Source organism: Nerophis ophidion, linkage group LG17, assembly GCF_033978795.1.
Source record: "Nerophis ophidion isolate RoL-2023_Sa linkage group LG17, RoL_Noph_v1.0, whole genome shotgun sequence".
NCBI classification, from domain to species: domain Eukaryota; kingdom Metazoa; phylum Chordata; class Actinopteri; order Syngnathiformes; family Syngnathidae; genus Nerophis; species Nerophis ophidion.
In genome coordinates this window covers 22860028-22887199 of record NC_084627.1, presented here as the reverse complement: position 1 = coordinate 22887199, position 27172 = coordinate 22860028, and the positions used below count along the sequence as shown (strand labels likewise).

Below are 27172 nucleotides of genomic sequence, written 5' to 3'. Positions count from 1 at the left end.
GTTATGCAAATTAAGTTGAGTTGGTACAAAGTCGTATTTGTGCGAGAATAATGTGCAAGATAACAGTTACAATAATACACTGAAATATTGTTAAAGGGGAACATTATCACAATTTCAAAAGGGTTAAAAACAATAAAAATCAGTTTCCAGTGGCCTGTTGTATTTTTTGAAGTTTTTTTCTAAATTTTACCGGTCCTCGAATATCCCTAAAAAAAGCTATAAAGTGCTTGATTTTCGCTATTTGCGATGCGACTATCCATTTCCCTGTGACGTCATACAGTGCTGCCAATGTAAACAAACAGCGGCGCATACCACAGCAAGATATAGCGACATTAGCTTGGATTCAGACACGGATTTCAGCGATTTAAGCGATTTAACAGATTACGCATGTATTGAAACGGATGGTTGGAGTATGAAAGTATTGAAGAAGAAACTGAAGCTATTGAGCGAATAGCTATTGACGCTATTCATAGCCATAGCATGGCAGAATAGCTGCGTTAGCATCGCCTGTAAAATGTGCGGACCAAACGATCAGGACTTTCGCATCTCGTGACACTGGAGCAACTTAAATCCTTCGATTGGTAAGTGTTTTTTTTCGGATTAAATGTGGGTGGAAGTAAACGTGATATAGTTATAAATGCATCTGCAGGTCATCCATACATCTCTGTGCCATGTCTGCTTTAGCACCGCCGGTAAATAGCATGTTAGCATCGATTAGCGTAGCATGTTAGCATCGATTAGCTGGCAGTCAACATCAACAAAACTCACCTTTGTGATTTAGTTGACTTTATAGTTGCAAATGCATCTGCAGGTTATCCATACATCTCTGTGCCATGTCTGCTTTAGCACCGCCGGTAAATAGCATGTTAGCATCAATTAGCATAGCATGTTAGCATCGATTAGCTGGCAGTCACGCCGCAACCAAATATGTCTGATTAGCACATAAGTCAACATCAACAAAACTCACCTTTGTGATTTCGTTGAATTTATCGTTGCAAATGCATCTGCAGGTTATCCATACATCTCTGTGCCATGTCTGTCATCGCCGGTAAAATGTGCAGACACTTCGACACATTCAATGGGGGTCTGGTGGCAGACACTTTCGCATCTACGGGCTAGTGGTGCAACTTGAATCCCTCCCTGTTAGTGTTGTTACACCCTCCGACAACACACCAACGAGGCACGATGTCTCCAAAGTTCCAAAAAATAGTCGAAAATAACAGAGCTGAGACCCGGTGTTTGTAATGTGAAAATGAAAATGGCGGCTGTATTACCTCGGAGACGTCACGTTCTGACGTCATCGCAAAAAGAGCGATGAACAGAAAGGCGTTTAATTCGCCAAAATTCACTCACTTAGAGTTCGGAAATCGGTTAAAAAAATAGATGGTCTTTTTTCTGCACCATCAAGGTATATATTGACGCTTACATAGGTCTGGTGATAATGTTCCCCTTTAAGAACAAAAAGCAGTAGTTCAGGAACCGAGTGGTAGTTGCAAAAGAAAAGCTGAACTATTTACAAGAATCAAGTTGCATTGTTATGAAGTTGTTATTGTGCAAAATAAAGTAATTATGTGACAAAAAAAGTCATAGTGATTCTGAAAAAGTTGTTACTAGTAAAAAAAAGTAATTATAATGTGAAAATCTAGTTGAAATAGGAAAAAAGTCTTAACAATAAAGGACAAGTTGTAGCAAAGTCCTATTTTTTTTGTAAACATTGTTATTGTCGGAATGTTTAAAGAAAAAAAAGTTAAGCATTTTTCTGACAAAAAAGTAAAAAAAAATGGTCAAGAAAACATTTTATGGTTAGAGGGAAATGAAGGCACAGACACAAGGTGGCTGTATAGCTCTATGCTTTATTACAAATATGTAAACAACATAAATATAATAATCAAACAATAATAATATAAAATAAATAGGAGAAAGGAGTGTGACTAATCCAGCAGGGGTGTTTGACTATGTGTGTCATTAATTGTTGTGTATTACCGTGATGTGTTGGGAGAGAGCAGGAAGAAGGCAGGAAGGTAGTCCATGGGGCAGGCAGATGATCCAGGGCGAGAGAGGGGTCAGAGTCTGTGTCCATGCGAGGGTTCGAGGATCGAGGGTGGCAGTCCAAAGTCCAAAAGGGAAGTCGTGGCGCACAGCTCGATCACGCAGGGACGAAGGCAGATTGCTGGGGAGGACGACAAGGAAGAACAATGAAACACGGAGGGGAAAACGCGTAGAGAGAGAGAAAGAGAGGGAGAGCATGAAGGTAGGTTATCGGCTTACGGTACAGAAGACTAAATTTCGATGAGGATCCTTGGGTCCACTGGTCTTTATATAGCTCGCCCTCGTCAGTCCTAGGTGGGTTGATTGCTGATTGCCCACATGCCGGCAAGGCTGCAGTCAGCGCGAACAGGGGCGTGTCTCCGCGCGCTGCCAGCGGAGGTGCTGGCAGACCCAGCTGCCGGGGAAAAGCGGGTTCGAGCCCACGCCGTGACAGTACCCCCCTCCTTATGGACAGATTCCGGATGTCCTAGGATTGAAAGCAGAACAAAGGGATTAAGAGACAAGGGAGGGTGGAGGGGGAAATCGGTGGTGGGTCGACTGCCCAAGTGTCCCCGCAACCATCTGGGACGAGTCTGGTGGGGGTGGCGAGTAGACTGCTGCTGCGGCCAGCGAGGCGGGCGACTGAAGAACGGCCACCTTCTTGGCTGTCGGTAAGGCGGACACGAGTGGTGCCAGACCCACAACAGCCAACGAGATCCACGTCCCCGTCCTGGGAGTCGCTTATGTTGGCGCAAAAAGCGTCCATGCCCTCGCCACAGAGGCATGGGCAAAGATCCTTGCGTCCACTGGTCTAAATACGGCTCGCCCTCATTAGTCCCAGGTGTGTTGATTGCTGATCGCTCACAGCTTTGCCGGTATGTGGACGCGATGCGGTCGGTACGAGCAGGGGCGTGTCTCAGTGCGCTGCCAGGCGGGGGTACTGGCAGACCCAGTTGCCGGGGTAAAGCGGATTCGAGCCCGCGCCGTGACAAAAACGTATGTTTTTAAAACATAAGTAATATGAAACTATTATTATTTGATACGTGTTTATATTGAAAAATGTCATTTTTAGAATGCAAACTGGTGTGTGTCTAGCTTGTGTAGCTGCTAGCTCCTAGTAGCCTTGAGACATTTGGGTGTTCATTGACTGTCCAGCTAAACCCACTGTAGGACTGCTCGTATCCGAGATTTTATATCAGAGATTTTAGATGCAAGCTATCATCATCCGTTATTTGTTTGTTTGTTTTGCTGATATTGAACCGATGTCAGCGATCAGGATCGGATCAGGACATTCCTAATTACGAACATAGTCTTATTCTTGTAAGGAAAAAATAATCAAGGAAAAAGCTGTAATGAATATTCTCTTAAGAATTATTATTTTTTCAAAAGTTGTATTTTCTAATGAAAAAAAGACATTGTTAAGAGAAAAAAGTATTATTATTATTACATTAATTAAGTTGAATTGGTAAAAAGTCATAATTGTACAAGAATAAAGTGCAAAATAACACACTCAAATATTGTTAAGAACAAAAAGTAGTAGCTCAGGAACTGAGTGGTAGTGTTAAAAAAAAAAAGTTGAACTACTACAAGAATCAAGTTGCATTGTTATAAAGTTATTATTGTGCAAAAATAAAGTAATTTTTTCACAAGAAAAGTTGAAGGGGTTCTGAAAAAGTTGTTACCAGTAAAAAAAAAAAAAAGGAATTATAATGCGAGAATCTAGTCAAAATAGGAAAAAAAAATCAAAACAAGGACAAGTTGTAGCAACATTTTGTAAACATTGTTATTTTCGGAATGTCAAAAAAGTTCTGAGAATTGAATCGTTAAAAAACTGGTTTCAAGAAAAAACTTAGTTTTAATTCGTAACATGAATCGTTATGAAAATCCAGTACTGTAATATTGTTTGGACTATATATATATATATATATATATATATATATATATATATATATATATATATATATATATATATATATATATATATATATATATATATATATATATATATTCCTATTGTTTGAAGAAAAAAGTTGTAATGGTACAATAATATTTTTTATTCTGAGGAAAGGGTTGTGTCAAATTCTATTCAATGAAGAAAAACGTTTCAAGAAAAAAGTTTTTTTGCAAATGAAAGCAAGATTTTATTCGCACAAAATGCAGCTTACCTAAGGATTACCTTTTCTTTTCTTTGACCTACGGGAGTAACCTCATGACGTGTCATGGGACAGTGAGCTGGCGAAGGCTACAAGGGGATTAGAACAATGATGCCATATTTGTGGCACTGACACGACTCTTTCATTCGGGAAAGTACAACTCTGCTTTTAACTGCAAGGGCAGCCTTAAACCTGATGTCACGTGACAGTCATGTGATATTTGGATTAATCCTTCCTAAATGACTAAAATATACGTGACAGCTCCTAGTCAGCAAAATTTATGTTAACAACATCTACAGTACCCTTTAACATTGTTTTGTTTTTGTTTTCTTTAAAAGCACATGTATATATTTTTATTTATTTATACTTTGTAGCTTGCAGTGGCGGGCTGTGCGTTTCCCACCTAGGCCTTCAGTGATGTCTGTACTTAGTCCGACTTCAATAAATACCACTCAAAATACAATAATTGATGTCTCCACATGTCCATAGCTTGAAAAATACTATATACAGAAACACATTTGTGCATCACTGGGCATTGAATCACCTCAATTGGTTACTACAAAACGGGCAATTTTTTTTCACATTTAAAAATCAATAAACCAGGACGTAGTACTGTCTAAACTAAAATTATTGTAAAAAATATATTGAATATTAAAAAATTATGATGTCCGATGATGTTTCTTTTTAACCGAAATCTGATATTCCTATATTGTCCAACTCTTAATTACCGATTCCAATATCAACTGATACCGATATATTCAGTGGTGGAATTAACACATTATTATGCCTAATTTTGTTTTGATGCCCCACTGGATGCATTAAACCAGGGGTTGGTAACCTTTTTGACTGAGAGAGCCATACAAGCCAAATATTTTAAAAAGTATTTCCATGGGAGCCATATAATATTTTTTTATAAGACTGAATACAACTAAATGCGTGCATTTTTAAGTAAGACCAACATTTATAATAAGTCTCTTATTCATTTTAATAACATGGTTATTCTGAAGCTAACCAACAAAAAATAAAATACTTCTTAACATTAATGCGACTTCTTGAACAGGTGCGGTAAAAACTGGATGGATGGATTAAAATGCATGAGAATTTTTTATATTTTGAACGTTATTTTTGACACTGTGATTGCCGGCGGAATTATTCATTATTTACTGTTATTTATTTATTATTTATTGTTAAGCAATATCAGCTATGATTTATCTGAGAGCCAGATGTAGTCATCAAAAGAGCCACATCTGGCTCTAGAGCCATAGGTTCCCTACCCCTGCATTAAACAATGTAACAAGGTTTTTCAAAATAAATCAACTCAAGTTATGGAAAAAAGGCCAACATGGCACTGCCATATTTATTATTGAATCCCCAAAGTGCATTATTGTTTTTTACACACCTCAAAACAGCAGCTTGGAATTTGGGACATGCTCTCCCTGAGAGAGCATAAGGAGGTTGAGGTGGGCGGGGTTGAGGTGGGAGAAGGGCGACAGCGGGGGGTGTATATTGTAGTGTCCCGGAAGAGTTAGTGCTGCAAGGGGTTCTGGGTATTTGTTCTGTTGTGTTTATGTTGTGTTACGGTGCGGATGTTCTCCAGAAATGTGTTTGTCATTCTTGTTTGGTGTGGTTTCACAGTGTGGCGCCTATTTGTAACAGTGGTAAAGTTGTTTATACGGCCACCCTCAGTGTGACCTGTATGGCTGTTGACCAGGTATGAATTGCATTCATACCCGGCTGCAAATAATATGTGGGTGGACCGGCAAGCTGTTTGTATGGAGGTAAAGTGGACGTGACGACAGATTGTAGAGGACGCTAAAGGCAGTGCCTTTAAGGCACGCCCCCAATACTGTTATCTAGGTGGAAATCGGGAGAAATTCTGGAGAATGGTAGCCCTGGGAGATTTTCGGGAGGGGCACTGAAATTCAGGAGTCCCCCGGAAAAATCGGGAGGTTTGCCAAGTATTCTTTATGGGTAAAATTGAGTAGAGTACTTCCTCTCGTTTCATGGGCAAAAAAATAAATAAAAATGCAAGTTTCCTTGAAAAAGGTCAAACAAAGAAACAAAAAAAATGTGTTAACAGTTGTCAGGCTTGGACAAAGGAATGAACTCAGATGCAGAGAAGGGATACTTAGTAGGGCTTTTATTTGGACGGTTCTTTCACCTCCAGAGTCAGAGTAAATCAATATCTACAAATAACAAAAACTGTCGGCGAAAAACGTTCCAAAAAAAAGGAATAACCGAGAATCACTCCTACAAGGAGGAAAATACAAAAACAAAGATGAACTATAATTTGCGCCGCATCTGCTATAAATCTTATTAACATAAAATGCTCCAACAGGAGGAAGAAAACAATGACTGTGAAAATTTGTACACATTATCTAATAAAGGTTAATAAAAAAAATCACTCAAAAAATTTGAGGAAAGAATTGTTGGAAAAAATAATAACTCACCGCTTCGGTTGGAAAAAACTAAGTAACAAAATTCACTCTTCTGAGGAGGAGAAAAGTCAAACTCAAAATAGGAGCATGGGATTTCAGGAAACAGGAAAATAAGCGTGGGACGAGGCAAGGCATGGACATGGACATGGAAGCGAAACAGGCCCCTAAAACTCGAGACAGTGTGGCACAGGACAAGAGGAGGTGTGAGCTTATATGACACATGAGGGTAATGGGAAGCAGGTGGAAACAATCAGGAGTCAGGGATGACATCAGACTGATGACACAAGAGGAAGGGCAAGTGATTTGAAACAAGAGGAGTTACTTTTCAAAATAAAACATGAAATTCACATGACAAAAGAAACCAAGTAAAGACATCCCTCACCGCGGTGTGACAACAGTATGTTTGACCATTTCTAACTAAAACACTTAAAAACATTTTTTCATACAACTTCTCCTACAGTAATTAAGCATTTTTCTTGTGAAATTAAGACTTTAATCATTTGAAATGATGATTTCATTCCTGTGGTATTTTGACTTTATTTTTTCAATTAAAGTGATTAGGACACCTAATTTTGATCATTTGGATAGGCGGCCAAATACTTTTGGCAATATAGTTTATGTGCGCAATGTGTTTGACTTTTGTAGCTGTACGTAGAAAGGACGCCGTTGAAGTGGCAGCTGGTTGCATAAGTTTTGAGTACCTTTAATGTCTTTTATGTCCTTTGTTTGCTTCGATGTTTCCCTGTTTTTTTTTTCCATGTGTTTTTACTTCGACTTAGACTTAGACGAACTTTAATGATCCACAAGGGAAATTGTTCCACACAGTAGCTCAGTTACAATGATGGAAAGTGTAAGGATGGAAAGGACAATGCAGCTATAAATAAACTTAATATAGCAATGTAAAATATAACATATGTACATAATATTTACATACTATATGTACAGTATATTACTAAACTAAACACCAGGTAAGCATACATACTTTTATTTTTCTTTTTTTTTTTTAATTTAACTTAAAGTCATATGTGCAGCTCTAGTCATTGTTGATTTAGGTTGCACATTAGAGTAACAGGGAAAAAAAGGGAGTTATTTGCTTTCAAAAAAACGTTACTATAATCATATTATGATATGATAAATGGGTCCAAAAAGTTTTTGATAAAGTTGTTACTAAATACTTTTTGGTCCCATTTGCTTTTAACAAAATAAATCAAGTATTGTGAGTGTATATTACCTTTCTGTATTTGTATCTGAAGCAGCAATAGCTATCCTCCATGAAAACGTACTTTGTATGATCGCATTCATGTTGTCTTAAAGTTCAGTTTAGAGAAGTATTTCATCTTGGATACAGTGTGTAATCCTCCATATTGGCAGAAACATTCATTTAATTAAATTTCATTCCAAGAAATTAAACAATATTTTTGCGTCAGACAAAAAACACCCACAAACGCTGGCTTACTCTAATAAAAATGCCATGTTTGTTATAAATACAGTTAAAAAAAAAAAAGAAAAGAAAAAATGCTGGCTTCCGCTGGAGAGACCTGTGTTTGCTAGCTTGAGCGCCCCGACTTCTCCCAGTGTGGCGAGTCAGAGTACTGCTGAGGCATTGAACTGCAAGTTGACAATATATCGCCCCCTACCTTGAGGCAGAGGTACTTGCTGCCTCAAGACCTGCTTTTCCCACATGGCAACAAGCATGCGCCCCCTTGCACACACACGCCCAATACACACTGTGTAGCCGTGGAGGCACCGCCTGTGTCTGCCTCACTTCTCATCTGCTGCATTGTTTTGATCAGGAAACATGGAATTTCCGCGATTTTGACCATGAAAATGATCAAAATATACAGGAACCACACCAAAATCACATAGAAAGCATAAACCGAAAGAGAAATATTAAAACTTATTTTATTTTATTACTTCGTTTTGGAACATCTCATGGTTAAGCCACCTGGTGGCAGGTGAGGCACTGCCTCACTTGCCTCCCCTGACAGCACGTCACTGATTGAATATACAGACATATAATAATATATTATGTCTATATCATATATGAAATATATAACATGTACAATATAATAGTATATGTGACCTCTTTTAACGTGGAATTTTTGTATCCGCGCTGCAACCACATAATTTCTATTACGCCTGTGTGGCATGGTGGCTGCCAAAGTTGATTCCTTCGTGGATGCGTCAAAACGTGAACACAGCAAGGTAAGTTTTAACAGATTTATTTAACAAACAAAAGGAACTAGAGAACAAAAACACTGGAGGTAACAAAAGGCAAACCAAAGATGCTAGCATGAGAGCTAGGATATACAAAATAGGAAATTAAACTGGCAAATAGGCACACAAAAGGGAAAAATAAAACATTTAGCATGAGAGCTAAGAACGAGGTGCTTAGCGTGAGAGCTTGCGAGAATAGTAAGAATTGCGTGAAAGCAAATGATCAAAGCAGACGTACCGTTTGAGAGCAAATTACGAACCCAGACTGAACAAACAAAAGAGGAAGGCTTTTATAGTGAAGGTGATTAACTGTAGCAGCTGAAATCAATGTGGAACCATGGTGACGGACTAAACAGGAAGTAAGAGGGTCAGACGGAGAATGAGACAAAAATGGAACAATAAACAATAATATGTGAAGATCCGAGTAACGGATCGCAACAATTTCCCCATTGTGAGATGGAAAAGGTCTCACCTATCCTATCCCGTCCTGTCCTATCCTTTCATAATTGTGTTGTTTTATTGTAAGTCTGCTTCTTTGAAATTGATCCCCGAAACGTGGGAAACAATTGTTTCACTCTCATTGTTGTCTTTTTTTTTTTAATCTCCTGGTGAGCTTCCCTCTTGTGTTTTGACTGTTGATTAACAGCGGAACACGGCAGTTTCGTAACAGACCAGGCTGCCAGTCAAAACATCCTTTATGATGTTTTTTAAATCTCTCTTTTTAGGAATATTTAGTTGAAAAAACTTCAATTTGTATCAATGCATAACAGTGCATGGAAACTCTACCCAAAAAGGTGAAATGAGGCTTGCATCAATCGTTTGGTGACCTTCTGTATTTCACTGGGAAAATGGTCTCTGTTGGTTATTGACAAAGCGATTGCCCAAGAACATCATCGTTTTGGACAGAAAGGCAACAATCTGTGTTGTCCCAGTCTTGGGGGGTGTTTCCCACATGTGTCCTTTGTCTGAGATCCGCATTGCAGCACAGGATGTATCATGTCCTTGGCTACACTCTTTGTGTTTATCTCACTTCCCAGTATTTTTTCCACACAGTTTGAGGATGTAGGATAGGAAGCATTGGTGCACAGGCCTGCACCACAACATTCCGCACCCACTCCAAAGCAGAAAGCGCCAAACACCAGCGCCTCGCTCTTTTACACTGTTTTGTTTGTGAATAATCTTGTTGTTGTGCAACACATTTTGATTTAATCCATCCATCCCATCCATTTTCTACCGCTTATTCCCTTTCGGGGTCGCAGGGGGCGCTGGCGCCTATCTCAGCTACAATCGGGCGGAAGGCGGGGTACACCCTGGACAAGTCGCCTTAATAAGGGGGGATATTTATTGCTTTATTGCATCATTTCCAGTCAATGTTACTTTCTCTCCCTTTCTTTTGCTGACCTTTTGTCTGCAAAACATAGCGACGCCCCAAACAGCTGCTGCCCCATTGTTAAACGGCCGTCTGCATTTCCAATTAAACACGGTGGCTTCATGATTGTTCCGCGTCTGCTCCCAAACAATAACGAAGTCCCTCCCAAGTTGGTGTCTGCTTAATGCATAATGTTACTGCTGATAAGAGAGGCAAAAAATAGCAGCTAACAAAGAACAAACAAGAACATCCTTTAACAACTTCATTTGTAGCGATTATGTGTGCTTACGTTCAGTTATAAATATATAAATATACAGTCGTGGTCAAAAGTTTACATACACTTGTAAAGAACATTACGTCATGGCTGTCTTGCGTTTCCAATCATTGCTACAACTCTTATTTTTTTGTGATAGAGTGATTGGAGCACATACTGGTTGGTCACAAAAAGCATTCATGAAATTTGGTTCTTTTATGAATTTTTTATGGCTCTACTGAAAATGTGAGCAAATCTGCTGGGTCAAAAGTATACATACAGCTGTGGTATTATTTGGTTACGTGTCCTTTGGCAAGTTTCACTGCAATAAGGCACTTTTGGTAGCCATCCACAAGCTTCTGCTTGAATTTTTGACCACACCTCTTGACAAAATTGGTGCAGTTCAGCTAAATTTGTTAGTTTTCGGACATGGACTTGTTTTTTCAGCATTGTCCACAGGTTTATGTCAGGACTTTGGGAAAGCCATTCTAAAACCTTAATTCTAGCCTGATTTAGCCATTCCTTTACCACTCTTGACGTGTGTTTGGGGTCATTGTCCTGTTGGAACACCCAACTGCGTCCAAGACCTAACCTCCGGGCTGAAGATTTTAGGTTGTCCTGAAGAATTTTCATTGTCTCATGTACTCTCTGTAAAGCACCAGTTCCATTGGCAACAAAATAGCCCCAGAGCATAATATTGCCACCATCATGCTTGGCGGTAGGTGTGGTGTTCCTGGCATTAAAGGCCTACTCTTTTGTCCTCCAAACATTTTGCTGGGTATTGTGGCCAATTTTTGTTTCATCTGACATGCCATGTACAAAGATAAGACCTTCTGGAGTAAGGTTCTCTGGTCAGATGAAACAAAAATTTAGCTGTTTGGCCACAATACCCAGCAATATCATATTCCAACTTTTTCTCTGAAAAATAGGACTTTATTCTAATCATACTGTGACTATTTTTGTAATATTAGTAATCAAGACTTTTTCTTGCAATTGTCAGAAAAACAAAACCACGCTTTGACTATATATATGTATATATATATATATATATATATATATATATATATATATATATATATATATATATGTGTGTGTGTGTGTGTGTGTGTGTGTATATATATATACAATTAAATCAAAATAATATTTGACCTTATGTATATATATATATATATATATATATATATATATATATATATATATACATATATATATATATATTTGTCTATAAAATTATTTTTAAAGCTAGATAATATGATAATTAAGATTTTTTTTCTTTAAAAAAACAATACAACTTTTAAAATATAATTGTAGGGCTATAGATATAACGATAAATGTTCATAATTACTATCACGCAGAGTATTGTTGAATGTGCTCAAAAATGACTTCTACACACAATAAAAAAAGCAACAAATAAATGAACAGACACACAATATATAGCTTCATATCTACAGGAGAACACGGCCTATAAGGTAAATGTGCACAATTGAATAGCTTAGTTGCTCCAACAGTAATGTGTTTACCTTATTTCTATAGACTTAAGTATCAGGGATATGTATTATTGTGTCTTGTATTTATGTTAGCATTTAAGCTGCTAGCAGCTAACCCGCCAGTTGCCAATTAGCTTTTAGCACCGGTAGCTATTAGCGAGTTATTAGCAGCACTCGCTGCTACCGAGCCATTAGCATCACCAGCTGGTAGCCAGCGATCGTCGCACTAACTTTATTCTCGATGATATGTGCAGTATCACCAGTCAGTGACTTTATCGAATTGAGGTTCTTAATCAAGCTCGCGATTAGTGCACTTGCTGCCAGCTAGTGATTAGCAGCACCAGCTACAATCAGGCAATTAGTAGCATTAGCTGCTAGCTAGCAATTAGTGGTGCTCGCTGTTAACTAACGACCAAAGGCGCCAAATTTTAGTTAGCAATCAGCGGATATAGTTGGGAGCTAGCGATCAGCGGAGCCAGCTGGTAACTAACGATCAGCAGCGCCACCTTGGAACCAGCGATCAGCACATGAGCTCTCTTCGACATGACATGAGCAGTATCATCAGGCCTTGACTGCTGTTTGTAATAGTGAAAGGCGTGGATGTGTCTAGCATTCAGGTTAGGATTTAAGCTAACTAGCGATCAGCAGCACAAGCTGCTAACTAGCAATCAGCACACTAGGATTTTTCTCGCAAAAATGAGCACTATTACCAGTCCGTGAGTTTATCCAACTAACTATGTCGTTTGTAATGGGGAAAGGTGTTAATGTGTCTTGCATTTATTTATGCATTCAAGCTAGTTGGCGATTAGTTGTCAGCTAGCAAGTAACAGTAGCAGTTGCTACAAACACATCGCTCAGCAGCGCTAGCTCGCAGCTTCCTTCTACAGGAAATGAGCTGTGTCGTATTAGCTGTAATAATAATTGCGATTATCAATCACAGATTTGTGAACGCCTCAGGATCCCCCGAGAGGAGCTAGACGAAGTGGCTGGGGAGAGGGAAGTCTGGGCTTCCCTGCTTAGGCTGCTGCCCCCGTGACCCGACCTTGGAGAAGCGGAAAAAAATGGATGGATGGATGGATTTGTGATAATTTTGATTTGAAACGTCTAATATACTTTTTTTTGTCATATTAAAACTGTTTTTTCTTTTTAAAAATGTTTTCACTTTTTTTCCTTTTTTTCTTCTAACATTCTTACCCAATTCTAATGGTAAAATGTATTTTAATTTTTTTAAATTAACTTTTTGCAAAAAAATCTTATCTTGCACTCCAATTTTGGTGTTTTTTATTCCTGTTTTGTTGGTATTTGTCTGCTGTAGTTTCATGTCTTTCTTGAGCACTATTCTCCACACGTGCTTTGTTTTCGCAATCCAGACTATTTAAAGGCCTACTGAAATGACATTTTCTTATTTAAACGGGGATAGGAGGTCCATTCTATGTGTCATACTTGATCATTTCGCGATATTGCCATATTTTTGCTGAAAGGATTTAGTAGAGAACACCCACGATAAAGTTTGCAACTTTTGGTCACTAATAGAAAAGCCCTGCCTTTAGCAGCCGATGACGTCACAAGAGTGAGGGCTCCTCACATCCTCACATAGTTTTTAATGGGAGCCTCCAACAAAAAGAGCTATTCGGACCGAGAAAATGACAATTTCCCCATTAATTTGAGCGAGGATGAAAGATTCGTGTTTAAGGATATTGATAGCGACGGACTATAAAAAAAAAGAAAAGAAAAAAAAAAGTAAAAGGTTTTTTTAGACACATTTACTGGGAAATCCTTTATCTTACTATTGTGTTGCTAGTGTTTTAGTGAGTTTAATAGTACCTGATAGTCGGAAGGGTGTGTCCACGGGCGTCTTGAGGCTAGTGTCTGATGGAAGTCGACAGCAGCTGTACGGACGGCACAAGCTCAGTTGATCTCCGGTAAGTGGCGACTTTATACCACAATTTTCTCACCAAAAACTGCTGGTTGACAAGTGGTCGGGATCCATGTTCGCTTGACCGCTCTGAGCCATAGTAAAGTTTCACCTCCGGGAATTTTAAACAAGGAATCACCATGTGTTTGTGTGGCTAAAGGCTAAAGCTTCCCAACTCCATCTTTCTACTTTGATTTCTCCATTATTAATTGAACAAATTGCAAAAGATTCAGGAACACAGATATCCAAAATACTGTGTAATTATGCCGTTAAAGCAGACGACTTTTAGCTGTGTGTGTGTGTGCAGCGCTCATACTTCCTAAAAACCTGTGACGTCTTGCGTACACGTCATCATTACATGACGTTTCCAGGACGAAAACTCCCGGGAAATTTAAAATTGTAATTTAGTAAACTAAAAAGGCCGTATTGGCATGTGTTGACATGTTTATATTTCATCATTGATATATAAACTATCAGACTGCGTGGTGGGTAGTAGTGGGTTTCAGTAGGCCTTTCAAATAAAGACTAAACTAGTATGTCATTATGATAACTGCCACTTTTTAAAAGGAGAAATAAACAAAATGACTCAAAATAAGCCACAAAGTCAGGAACGTTGTATTATAAGGTGATAGCACACAAAGACACGACATGGCGTCTGGTCCTTGATCTTTTCCTTCAGCATTTGTAGACGCATGTTTGTCACAATATCATTGGTGGGGTACATTCAAACACAGCATTCCCACAACCTATCACATTAAATATAGTTCCAAGGGACAAACCAACAGAGGGCAGCAGAGACGTGTCCTTCCCTTCCATCCACCCCAAAGTGTAGTTATTTAGTTATGTCCACTTTGATTTTCTCAGAGGTCTCGATGGTTATTAAAAAGGGCTCTGGCCTTTTCTGTCTGATGTTGACAATAATAAACTGCTCCGCCACTTCAATAAATCTTGAAGGCAGATGAGAATATGTTCAGTCTCAGACTCCGCAGCTTTATGTCGTCCAAAGGATATTGCTTTTAGTCAACTTTGGCCTGCTTTTTTTAAGTCTTCACTCACTCTGTGTGCCAAACTGATAAGTGTGGCTTGATCTCACCACTCTGTCTTCTTCTCAAGGTACATACCCAGCAGGAACATGACATTAAAACAACGTTGAGAACTTGTTGAATTAGGTCCTGAGGTTGAGCAACTTAAACATAACGTTGACACAACATGCTCTTTGGCAACGTTTAATCAATGTTAGGTTCTGATGTTGCTTTGACCATTGTGGTCATTTCCCAACCAACAACGTCGAGACATCAGCTTTGTCTCAATTTACAAATACAATTATTTTGCAACAAAGTCAGGTTTAAAGGACATGTACGTACAGTACAGGCCAAAAGTTTGGACACACCTTTTCATTCAATGAGTGTTCTTTATTTTCATGACTATTTACATTGCAGATCAGAACATTTTGTCCGGGGCTGGGCTGTGTGTGTGTGTATATATATATATATATATATATATACACATACATATATATATAGATATATATATAGATATATATATATATATATATATATATATATATATATATATATACACATACATATATATATATATATATACTGTGATGAGGAGTCGACTTGTCCATGGTCTACCCCGCCTACCGCCTGAATGCAGCTGAGATAGACTCCCTGCGACGACCAAAAGGGACAAGCGGTAGAAAATGGACATGTGTGTGTGTGTGTGTGTGTGTGTGTGTGTGTGTGTGTGTGTGTGTGTGTGTGTATATATATATAAATATATATATATATATATATATATATATATATATATATATATATATATATATATAAACATGCACATGCATACACAAGTCTCCAAAACATTAACCACCATGTTGCTACAATAAAAAAAACAAACAAAGGAAGATATAAATTTTTTTTACAGTTTTTATAATACAAACCCTGTATCCATCTGAGTTGGGAAATTGTGTTAGATGTAAATATAAACGGAATACAATGATTTGCAAATCATTTTCAACCCATATTCAGTTGAATATGCTACAAAGACAACATATTTGATGTTCAAACTGCTCAAAGGTGCTCGACTTTGAAGTGATTTGCACACCTTTTCCACACTTCCTGACATCAAGTTCTTTCTCGAATATACAATTTTTTGAGTGCTTTTTTGAGACAAGACAAAAGACCGTTTCTTTGAATCCACACTTTTAAGTTTGTTCACTATTTTCTATCTGACTGAGCGCCGCTGATTCCTTTTAGAAAATTGAAGCTCTGGACTCCCATCATATCGGTTTTTTTTAATGGAAGTGCTCATGACAGGGAAACGATGACCCGGCTACCTTGACTTTGACAGGTCACTTTCTTTTGGAAAATATAACTCTGCTATCATCCAAGAAAATAGTCTTTTAAATGTCTTAAATCTCATTCTGAAAATTCACAAATTTTTTCTTGTGAAATGGTCACAAAACAAATCTTCCCCCGATCGAAATGTGAGTATCAATCATTTAATCAATCAATGTTTATTTATATAGCCCTAAATCACAAGTGTCTCAAAGGGCAGCACAAGTCACGACGACATCCGCGGTACAGAGCCCACATAAGGGCAAGGAAAAACTCACCACAGTGGGACGTCGGTGACAATGACTATGAGAAACCTTGGAGAAGACCGCATGGGAGAAGGGGGCATAGGAGAAAAGAAAAGAAATAGTAGTTCAACTGGTCCTATAAGGGGGTCTTTTCAAAGGCTAGAGTTTGTAAATTAGTTTTAAGATGCGACTTAAAATGCTTCTACTGAGTAAAGTAAGTGTTGCGTTGATGCATTTGGGTTGTGTTCAGGTGACACATCATGATGCGCAAGTTTTGTATTTTCACTATATAAAACATATTTTACAAATACAAACCCCGTTTCCACATGAGTTGGGAAATTGTGTTAGATGTAAATATAAACGGAATACAATGATTTGCAAATCCTTTTCAACCCATATTCAGTTGAATATCCTACAAAGACAACATATTTGATGTTCAAACTGATAAACATACATTTTTTTGCAAGTAATCATTAACTTTAGAATTTGATGCCAGCAACATGTGACAAAGAAGTTGGGAAAGGTGGCAATAAATACTGATGAAGTTGAGGAATGCTCATTAAACACTTATTTGGAACATCCCACAGGTGTGCAGGCTAATTGGGAACAGTTTGGTGCCATGATTGGGTATAAAAGCAGCTTCTGTGAAATGCTGAGTAATTCCCAAACAAGGATGGGGTGAGGGTTACCACTTTGTAAGAAAATTGTCGAACAGTTTTAGAACAACATTTCTCAACGAACTATTGCAAGGAATTTAGGGATTTCACCATCTACAGTCCGTAAAATCATCAAAAAGTTCAGAGAATCTGGAGAATTCACTGCACGTAAGCGATGATATTACGGACTTTTGATCCCTCAGGCAGTACTGCATCAAAAACTGACATCAGTGTGTAACAGATATCACCACATGGGCTCAGGAACACTTCATAAAACCACTGTCAGTAACTACAGTTGGTCGCTACATCTGTATGTGCAAGTTAAAACTCTACTATGCAAAGCCAAACCCATTTATCAACAATATCCTGAAACACCGCCGGCTGGGCTGGGCCCGAACTCTCCTAAGATGGACTGATGCAAAGTGGAAAGGTGTTCTGTGGTCTGACGAGTCCACATTTCAAATTATATTTGTAAACAGAGGATGTGGTGTACTCCAGAACAAAGAGGAAAAAAAACATTCGGATTGTTATAGGCCCAAAGTTTAAAAGCCAGCATCTGTGATGGTATGGGGGTGTATTAGTGCCCAAGGCATGGGTAATTTAAACATCTGTGAAGGCACCATTAATGCTGAAATGTCCATATAGGTTTTGGAGCAACATATGTTGTTGTCCCAGCAACGTTATCATGGACGCCCCTGCTTATTTCAGCAAGACAGGTGTTACAACAGCGTGGCTTCGTAAAAAAATAGTGCTGGTACTTTCCTGGCCCGCCTGCAGTCCAGACCTGTCTCCCATCGGAAATACGACAGCGGAGACCTTAGACTGTTGAACGACTGAAGCGCTACATAAAACAAGAATGGGAAAGAATCCCCCTTTCAAAGCTTCAACAATTAGTTTCCACAGTTTCCAGACGTTTATTGAGTGTTGTTAAAAGAAAAGGTGATGTAACACAGTCGTTAACATGTCTTTTCCAAACTACTTTGGCACATGTTGCAGCCAAGAAATTCAAAGTTAATTATTATTTGCAAAAAAAAAAAAAAAATTATGAATTTGAACTTCAAATATCTTGTCTCTTTAGTGCATTCTATTGAATATGGGTTGAAAAGGATTTGCAAATCATTATACACACATTATGTATGTATATATATATATATATATACATATATGTATATATATATATATATATATATAAATATATATATTCCTCGCGAACTAATTGACTGAAGGAGCGCGCACTTGCCGCTGATGATGTCACGTTATCGATGGGAAAATACATTTTTCGACAATACGATTTGCCTGAGCTGCTATGAGACACAACAGGTAACAACAGTAAAATGGATTAGAAAGTTTGGGGACCACTGTTGCTGATTGTCACTGAAGGCATCATAACTATGAATGAACACATGTGGAGTTATGTACTTAACAAATAAAGGTGTAATCGCTGAAAATATTTTTTAATTCTAGTTTCTTCAAAATAGCCATCCTTTGTCCTGATTACTGCTTTGCACACTCTTGGCATTCTCTCGATGAGCTTCAAGCACACCTGTGAAATTAAAACCATTTTCAGGTGACTACCTCTTGAAGCTCATCGAGAGAATGCCAAGAGTGTTCATTTATAGTTTTGATGCCTTCAGTGACAATTTACAACATAAATAGTCATGAAAATAAAACAAATTTAATGAGAAGGTGTGTCCAAACTTTTGACCTGTACTGTATGTATAATAAACGTTGTTGTATCAATGTCTTGTGCCTACTGTGTACCGTAGTGATGCAAAATATATTTTAAAGTCATCAGTGTACATGGCAGTCAGGGCCGTAACTAGGTTTTTACAAATACCGAGGTCAAATAATGGTGGTTTAAGAGAAACTTTGCAAGGCTGAAATCATCCCAGCACCATGTTCATAAAAATACTTTTTAGAGGCAGTATGGTACCGGATATGATTCATTAGTATCAGAGTACTATACTAATACCGGTATACTGTACAACCATAGTCTTCGTCTCATAGTACACAAAATAATCACTTGATTATAATATACTACATTCAAACACAGTGTTACTATTCAAAGTGGGCAAAAATATCAAATGTACTTGTTAAATGAAACCTCTGCTGTTGCGTTTGGGTGGCGTTGTAGCGAGGGTCGTGTTTCCCTGCTTGAAAAAAGAGAGGAAAAAGGCTGCGAGGAGGTAAGATTGTCTCTTTTAATCCTTGAGCCAGGTAACAAACTGTGGAAGCTTCTTGCTTCAGGGTTCATCAGTTACCGACATGACAGCTGCATAGTGTGACACAAGGATTCATTTTTCAATAAATGGCCCTTTTCTTGCTTTTCAGCCATCGGGTTGTCTCTGTGTTCTTCTCGCTCGAGAACATGTATGGTTTTCCCCAGAGTGTTGACTGTCTTGTTTTTGCGCTTGCTCTTACTTATGCCCGTGGGTCACCAACCGCCATCCCCAACAACAACAACCTTTCTCCTTCCCGACTGCTGCCTTTAACAGAGCGGCAGGTGATCAGACAAACACTCACAGCTGTGTCATCTACGCACCTGCCGCTAATCTCAAAGCCGGTCCTGACACGCCCAGCTTCTCTGCAGGCCCGCAGGTCACTCCCCCCCACACAAACATAAAAAACCGAAGGCGGCCGTGCCGCAGGGAAAGGTTGAAAGTTAAAGTACAACTAATAGTCACACACACACACACACACACACACACACACACACACACACACACACACACACACACACACACACACACACACACACACACACACTAGGTGTGGTGAAATTACTCTCTGTATTTGACCCATCCCCTTGTTCCACCCCCTGGAAGGTGAGGGGAGTAGTGAGCAGCAGCGGGGGCTGGGCTCGGGAACCATTCGGTGATTTAACCCCCAAATCCAACCCTTGATGCTGAGTGCCAAGAAGTGAGCTAATAGGTCCCATTTTTATAGTCTTTGGTATGTCTCGGCCAGGGTTTGAACTCTCGACCTGCCAGTCTCAGGGTGGACACTCTAACCCAGTGGTTCTTAACCTTGTTGGAGGTACCGAACCCCACCAGTATCATGTGCGCATTCACCGAACCCTTCTTTAGTGAACAATAAAAGTTTTTTTTCATAATTTTATCCTAATTTCTAAATATTAACTATGTAATTATATTATATTAAATAAATACTAATAAAGATATGTTTTACAAACAAAGTTACAGGAATGTACACATGATCCCAAGTTTGCATCTTATTGTGTAACATGTGAATGTTTTAGTGGGAACTAAATGCGATATCAAAAAGGGGTAAAAATTATTTCCAAAGCAGGAACCCCACGCAGACATACAATTATAGTACACAGCTCATGAAAAACAATATTTTTTGTTATTGTTATTGTAATTGGGCCAAAATAATTATTTTACAAAATAATCTCATGGAAATAACTGCTGTCATTTGATTATAATAATAAACCATTTAACTTGCTATATAGTCAGGTTTGGGACCAGCGTTCTGCTGGTGTGGCCACGGTGCATGTGCATGTCTAACGTCTCGCCTGAAGGCTCAAGGAGTTTTTGCGTTTGCTCACGCATATGGAAAATTAGAGGGAACATTGTTTAGGGGTATCCATAATACGCCGATAGGGAGAAGATTTTATTTACACCATGAGTCGGGTGTAAATAGGAACCTCTGTATCGGAGGCTCCGGCGAACCACATGAGGCCGACTCGCCGAACCCCATGAGGCCGACTCACCGAACCCCTAGGGTTCGATCAAACCCAGGTTAAGAACCACTGCTCTAACCACAAGGCCAGAACAGGAAGCAACAGGCTAACTTACAATAGCATGAAAAGAAACAAGGTGCAAGCTGTCGCAAGAAGCAAATATTGGACCAGCGCTTACTGTATGGCCAGATAGGTGTTAAATAATGTTTACAACAGGTGGGGACACTAAGCATTATGAGATACAGGTGAGTATGAGCTCAAGACTCCTAGCAACAGAATGTAAACAAAGAAGGGGAGAGAACATGCTTCAGCGCACAGGTCATGACATCTGCCTTGTTACTTAGACCTACTACGCTACTGTATTTGAATGTTGGTCATTATGGTGGTACTTGGAGAGCCAAGTGTTGTCTTTGGTGGTATTTGGTGGAAAAAGATTGGCCTAGTGTTACCACTGACCGAGCTTACGGGGCAGTGCCAACAACTTGAGGGTTCCAGGTTCTATCCCAGCTTCCGCCATCCTAGTCACTGCCGTTGTGTCCTTGGGCAAGACACTTTACCCACCTGCTCCCAGTGCCACCCACACCGGTTTAAATATAATTTAGATATTGGGTTTCACTATGTAAAAGCGCTTTGAGTCACGAGAAAAGCTCTATATAAATATAATTCACTTATCCAGACTAGGGGCCGTACATTTAAGAATAGCTAAAATTAACAGCTAAACTTCGCCAAATCATTAACTGACGACAAACATAACTAGTTGTGTGTGTCGAGGGCATTCCTTACATACAGTATATTTCCAAAAGTATTTGGCCACCTGCCTTGACTCACATATGAACTTGAAGTGCCATCCCATGGAATAATTCAAAATGTTTTGGTATCCTGGAGCATTCAAATTTCCCTTCACTGGAACCAAGGCGCCAAGCCCAACTCTTGAAAAACAACCCCACACCATAATTCCTCCTCCACCAAATTTCAGTTTCGGCACAATGCAGTCCGAAATGTAGCGCTTTCCGGGTGACCTCCAAACCCAGACTGGTCCATCAGATTGCCAGACGGAAAAGCCTGATCCATCACTCCAGAGAAGGCGGCCCGAGTCCTCTAGAGTCCAGTGGTGATGTGCTTTATACCACTGGATCCCACGCTTTGCATTGGACTTGGTGATGTATGGCTTAGATACAGCTAGTCGGCCATGAAGCTCTCTGCGTACTGTACGTGGGCTATTTGGAAGGTCACGTGAAGTTTGGAGCTCTGTAGCAACTGACTGTGCAGAAAGTCTTTGCACTCTGCACTTCAGCATCCACTGACCCCTCTGTCAGTTTACGTGGCCTACCACTTGGTGGCTGGGTTGCTGTTCTTCCCAAACTTTTCACTTTTCTTATAATAAAGTTGAGTTTGGAATATTTTGGAGCAAGGAAATTTCATGTCTGGATTTGTGGCACTGGTGGCATCATATGACAGTTCCATACTGGAAATCACTGAGAGCAGCCCATTCTTTCAATTCTGTCTCTGTTTAATTCCTTGCTTCTTTTCTTGTTTAATGTATGTCATCAGTGTTTGAACCTGACACTTAATATGAATAAAAAAATCCCTCTATATGCTTTTTGAAACTGGCCACTTGCTACAATCTGCGGTTTTGAACGTTTGCTTTGACAATGGTGCTCCAATGACCAAGAGAAGGTGTCACCACTGCTCTAGAGTCCAGTGGTGACGTGCTTTACACCTCTGCATCCCACTCTTTGCATTAGACTTGGTGATGGATGGCTTAGATCCAGCTGCACGGCCGTGGAAACCCATTCCATGAAGCTCTCTGTGTACTGTACGTGGGCAAATTGGAAGGTCACGTGAAGTTTGGAGCTCTGTAGCACCTGACTGTGCAGAAAGTCTTTGCACTCTGCGCCTCAGCATCCACTGACGCCTCAGTCAGTTTACGTGGCCTACCACTTGGTGGCTGGGTTGCTGTTGTTCCCAAACTTTTCACTTTTCTTATAATAAAGTTGACTTTGGAATATTTTGGAGCAAGGAAATTTCATGTCTGGATTTCTTGCACTGGTGGCATCACATGCTGGAAATCACTGAGAGCAGCCCATTCTTTCAATTCTGTCTCTGTTTAATTCCTTGCTTCTTGTCTTGTTTAATAAATGTCATCAGTGCTTGAACCTGACACTTAATATGAAAAAAAAAATCCCTCTACATGCTTTTTGAAACTGGCCACTCGCTACAATCTGCGGATTTGAACGTTTGCTTTGACAATTCCATCAGATTGCCAGATAGAAAAGCCTGATTCATCACTCCAGAGAAGGCGGCCCCACTCCTCTAGAATCCAGTGGTGACGTGCTTTACACCTCTGCATCCCATGCTTTGCATTGGACTTTGTGATATATGGCTTAGATGCAGCTGCTCGGCCATGGAAACCCATTCCGTGAAGCCCTCTGCATGCTGTACGTGGGCTAATTGGAAGGTCACATGAAATTTGGAGCGCTGTTGCAACTGACTGTGCAGAAAGTCTTTGCACTATGCTGACCCCTCTCTGTCAGTTTACGTGGCCAATCACTTGGTGGCTGAGTTGCTGTTGTTCCCAAACTCTTCACTTTTCTTACAATAAAGTTGACTTTGGCACCCGATTCTCATGATTTGGATGGGTGGCCAAATACTTTTGGCAATATAGTGTAGTAACAAGAAAAGTGTGTGATGTACTGTAATGTGTTCAGCATGCTCAAAAGTTAGTGCCCTCTAGGTAGCCTGCGTAATCATTGACAATTTCAGCTATAGTTAGTTCAGAATACTACTTTTTTTTTTTTGGTCTTTAAACCAAAGCTTGTGACTTGACTCGAGGCTGTGGCTTTGGGTCGGTGTTGATATTTGTAAGAATGCTCCACGTGCTGTTTAGCCTCCGAGGAGATTCTACAGTACGTCTACACACCGCCTGATATGCATCTTTGGAGAAAAGCAATAATTTTATTGGAAAGATTTCAGAAATGTATACTTCAAAAAGCTGCTGCAGGCTAATTGTTATGAGCAACTCGAGCAAGTCAGGCATAGTTTGTGCTCCTTAAAGGGGAACATTATCACCAGACCTATGTAAGCGTCAATATATACCTTGATGTTGCAGAAAAAAGACCACATATTTTTTTAACCGATTTCCGAACTCTAAATGCGTGAATTTTGGCAAATTTAACACCTTTCTATTTATCGCTCTCGGAGCGATGACATCAGAACGTGATGTCACCTAGGTAATAAAGCTGCCATTTTCTCAAACACATTACAAACACCGGGTCTCAGCTCTGTTATTTTCCGTTTTTTCGACTATTTTCTGGAACCTTGGAGACATCATGCCTCGTCGGTGTGTTGTCGGAGGGTGTAACAACACTAACAGGGAGGGATTCAAGTTGCACCACTGGCCCAAAGATGCGAAAGTGGCAAGAAATTGGACGAAATTTGTTCAAAAAACGAGGGTGTGGGGAAAGCCGACGAAATGGTCAGTCGTTTGTTCCGCACACTTTACCGACGAAAGCTATGCTACTACAGAGAGGGCAAGATTGTGTGGATATCCTGCGACACTCAAAGCAGATGCATTTCCAACGATAAAGTCAAAGAAATCTGCCGCCAGACCCCCATTGAATGTGCCGAGGGGTCTGCACATTTTACCGGCGGTGCTAAGGCAGACATGGCACAGAGATGTATGGATAACCTGCAGATGCATTTTCAACAATAAAGTCAACAAAATTACAAAGGTGAGTTCTGTTGATGTTATTGATTTATGTGCTAATCAGACATATTTGGTCGCGGCATGACTGCCAGCTAATCGATGCTTACATGCTGTTTAGGCTAGCTGTATGTACATTTGAAACTATACTTTCATCCAGCGTTTCCCTCCACCCAAATTTAATGCCAAACAAACACTTACCAATTGATGGATTTAAGTTGATCCAGTGTCACAGGATGCAAAACTTCCGATCGTTGGTCTGCACATTTTACCGACGATGTTAAGGCAGACATGACCGAATAGCGTCAATAGCTATTCGCTCAATAGCTTCAGTTTCTTCTTCAATTTCGTTTTCGCTATCTGCCTCCATACTCCAACCATCCGTTTCAATACATGCGTAATCTGTTGGATCGCTCAACCCGCTGAAATCAGAGTCTGAATCCGAGCTAATGTCGCTATATCTTGCTGTGCTATCCGTATTGGCATCACTGGATGACGTCACAGGAAAATGGACGGTGGCTTCACATATAGCGAAAATCAGGCACTTTAAAGCTTTTTTTGGGGATATTCCGGGATGGGTAAAATTTTGAAAAAAACTTCGAAAAATAAAAAAAGCCACCCAGAACTGATTTTTATTGGTTTTAACCCTTCTGAAATTATAATAATGTTCCCCTTTAGGTTTTTTTTCCAATGTAATGTTCTTTGAGGTCCTATTGACATTTGTATTAAGTGTTTTATGTACAAATGCTCTCTATTACAGTCCCTGTTGACTAAAAACGTTTTATTCACACACCGTTGTCAAGGAAACAAGCATGATGAGTGGACAAGACTGCCATAAACGCCTATTTGTCATTTGGAACTGTTGCTTAGCAAGTGTGTATTAAGACCAAATGAGAAAGAATACAATGGCTATACCGGGGACAGCGACCCGCGGCTCTTTAGTGCCACCCTGGTGGCTTCCCTGGAACATTAAAAAAAAAAAAAAGGACTGAAAATTGAAAAAAATGGGGGGAAATATGTTTTTTGTTTTAGTATGTTTTTTGTTTGGGGACAAACACAGGGCTTCCCAATTGTTAGAAAGCCCACTGTTTAATATAATTGTGTGTATCCTTCACTAATGACAGTATTAGGTGAACATCGTTTTGTCCTAGGGCTGGGCGGTATGACTTTTTTTAAATATCTCGATATTATGAGGTCATGTCCTGTACACGAAATACATCTCCATATTTTGCCTTAGCCTTGAATGAACACTTGATGCATATAATCACAGCAGTATGATGATTCTATGTGTCTACATTAAAACATTCTTCTTCATACCGCATTAATATATGCTACTTTTAAACTTTCATGCAGAGAGGGAAATCACAACTAAGTCAATTGACCAAAAGTGTATTTATTAAACAGTTATTAAGCAGTGGCACAAACATTCATGTCATTTCAAAACAAAGTGCAAGATCGTCAGAGACATTTTAAAACAAGCTATTAGTTCACTTTTGTGCATGATGTCACTAAAATGACATCAAAACAACACTAAATTAAAGTGCACTTTTTGTACAGAACGCCACTACAATAGTTTAAAGCAAATAAAGTGCACTTTTGTGGATGATGCCACACAAGATATTTCAATAACTGTCAAATAAAAATGAGCTGCATAATAGGAAATCAAATAGTGTTCGTCCTTCACTATGTGTTAGGTTCCTTCTGGTGTTGACTATTTTTTTTCATACGGTGTTGATGTGGAAATGGTTGCCTCTGTATTTTGTGGGTGGGGCACTGAACGGAGATGTTGACATGCGGAGTTTCAAGCACTCTTCATTCTCTAGCAGGTGACTTTTCAAATGATGCTACATATTAGCATTAATGTTACTTTTTGTAGCAACGCTTTTGACCCACAATTGACGAATTACAGTTGTCTGTTCAACATATTCCCACTTGAAGCCAAACCACCGCCAGACGATGGACCCCCTGCTGTTTTTCTTGCAAATTAATTCTTCCTTCATTTGTTACCAGATTCGCACCTTCTTTCTCTCGTATTACCACTCGCACCACAGCTAACTTTACCCATGCTGCTACCTCTCTGGCCGCGAGGGCTTATACGTATGTGACGTATGTAAGAAGGTGCACTTGTCTGTGAGAAGGAGAGGAAAGAGTGAGAAGAGCCTGTAGAGCCTGTAGAGCCCGCAGCTAAAAGCAACTGCGTGAGAATGTATATTCCAATATCACTATATAGTCATTTTCTATATCGCACAGAGACAAACCTGCGATATATTGAGTATATCGATATATCACCCAGCCCTATTTTGGCGGTTCTTGAACTCACCATAGTGTGGACTGTGATGTAACACTTTGTTTACATGTAAAATCTTCCACTCCTTCTTTGTCTCATTTTGTCCACCAAAGGTTTTATGTTGTGCGTGAATGGACAAAGGTGCGCTTTGTTGATGTTATTGACTTGTTGGAGACCTAATCAGGCATATTTGGTCAATGCTGACTGCAAGCTAATCAATGCTAACTTGCCATTTAGGCTATGTGTATGTACATATTACATCATTATGCCTCATTTGTAGGTATATTTGACCTAATTTAATATCCTTCACCCTTATCCCATTTGTGTGTGATTTATATTTGCATGTCTCATGACACATTGTCTCTATGTAATATTGGCC

General features: G+C 39.4%; 1 protein-coding gene across 3 annotated transcripts in view; it reads left to right on the top strand.

Annotated features, from left to right (window-relative positions):
- Positions 1 to 2110: 2110 nt before the first annotated feature.
- amacr (alpha-methylacyl-CoA racemase) overlaps positions 2111 to 27172 on the top strand; it is a 77859-nt gene continuing 52797 nt past the window's right edge. For 2 of the 3 annotated variants that reach the window (XM_061876591.1, XM_061876587.1), the window contains exon 1: positions 2112 to 2251. In XM_061876591.1, coding sequence (XP_061732575.1) covers positions 2246 to 2251 — 6 coding nt within the window. In that variant the 5' untranslated portion in view covers positions 2112 to 2245. Of the gene's footprint in view, positions 2252 to 27172 lie in introns of all 3 variants that reach the window. The other variant, XM_061876590.1, reaches the window with a different exon arrangement.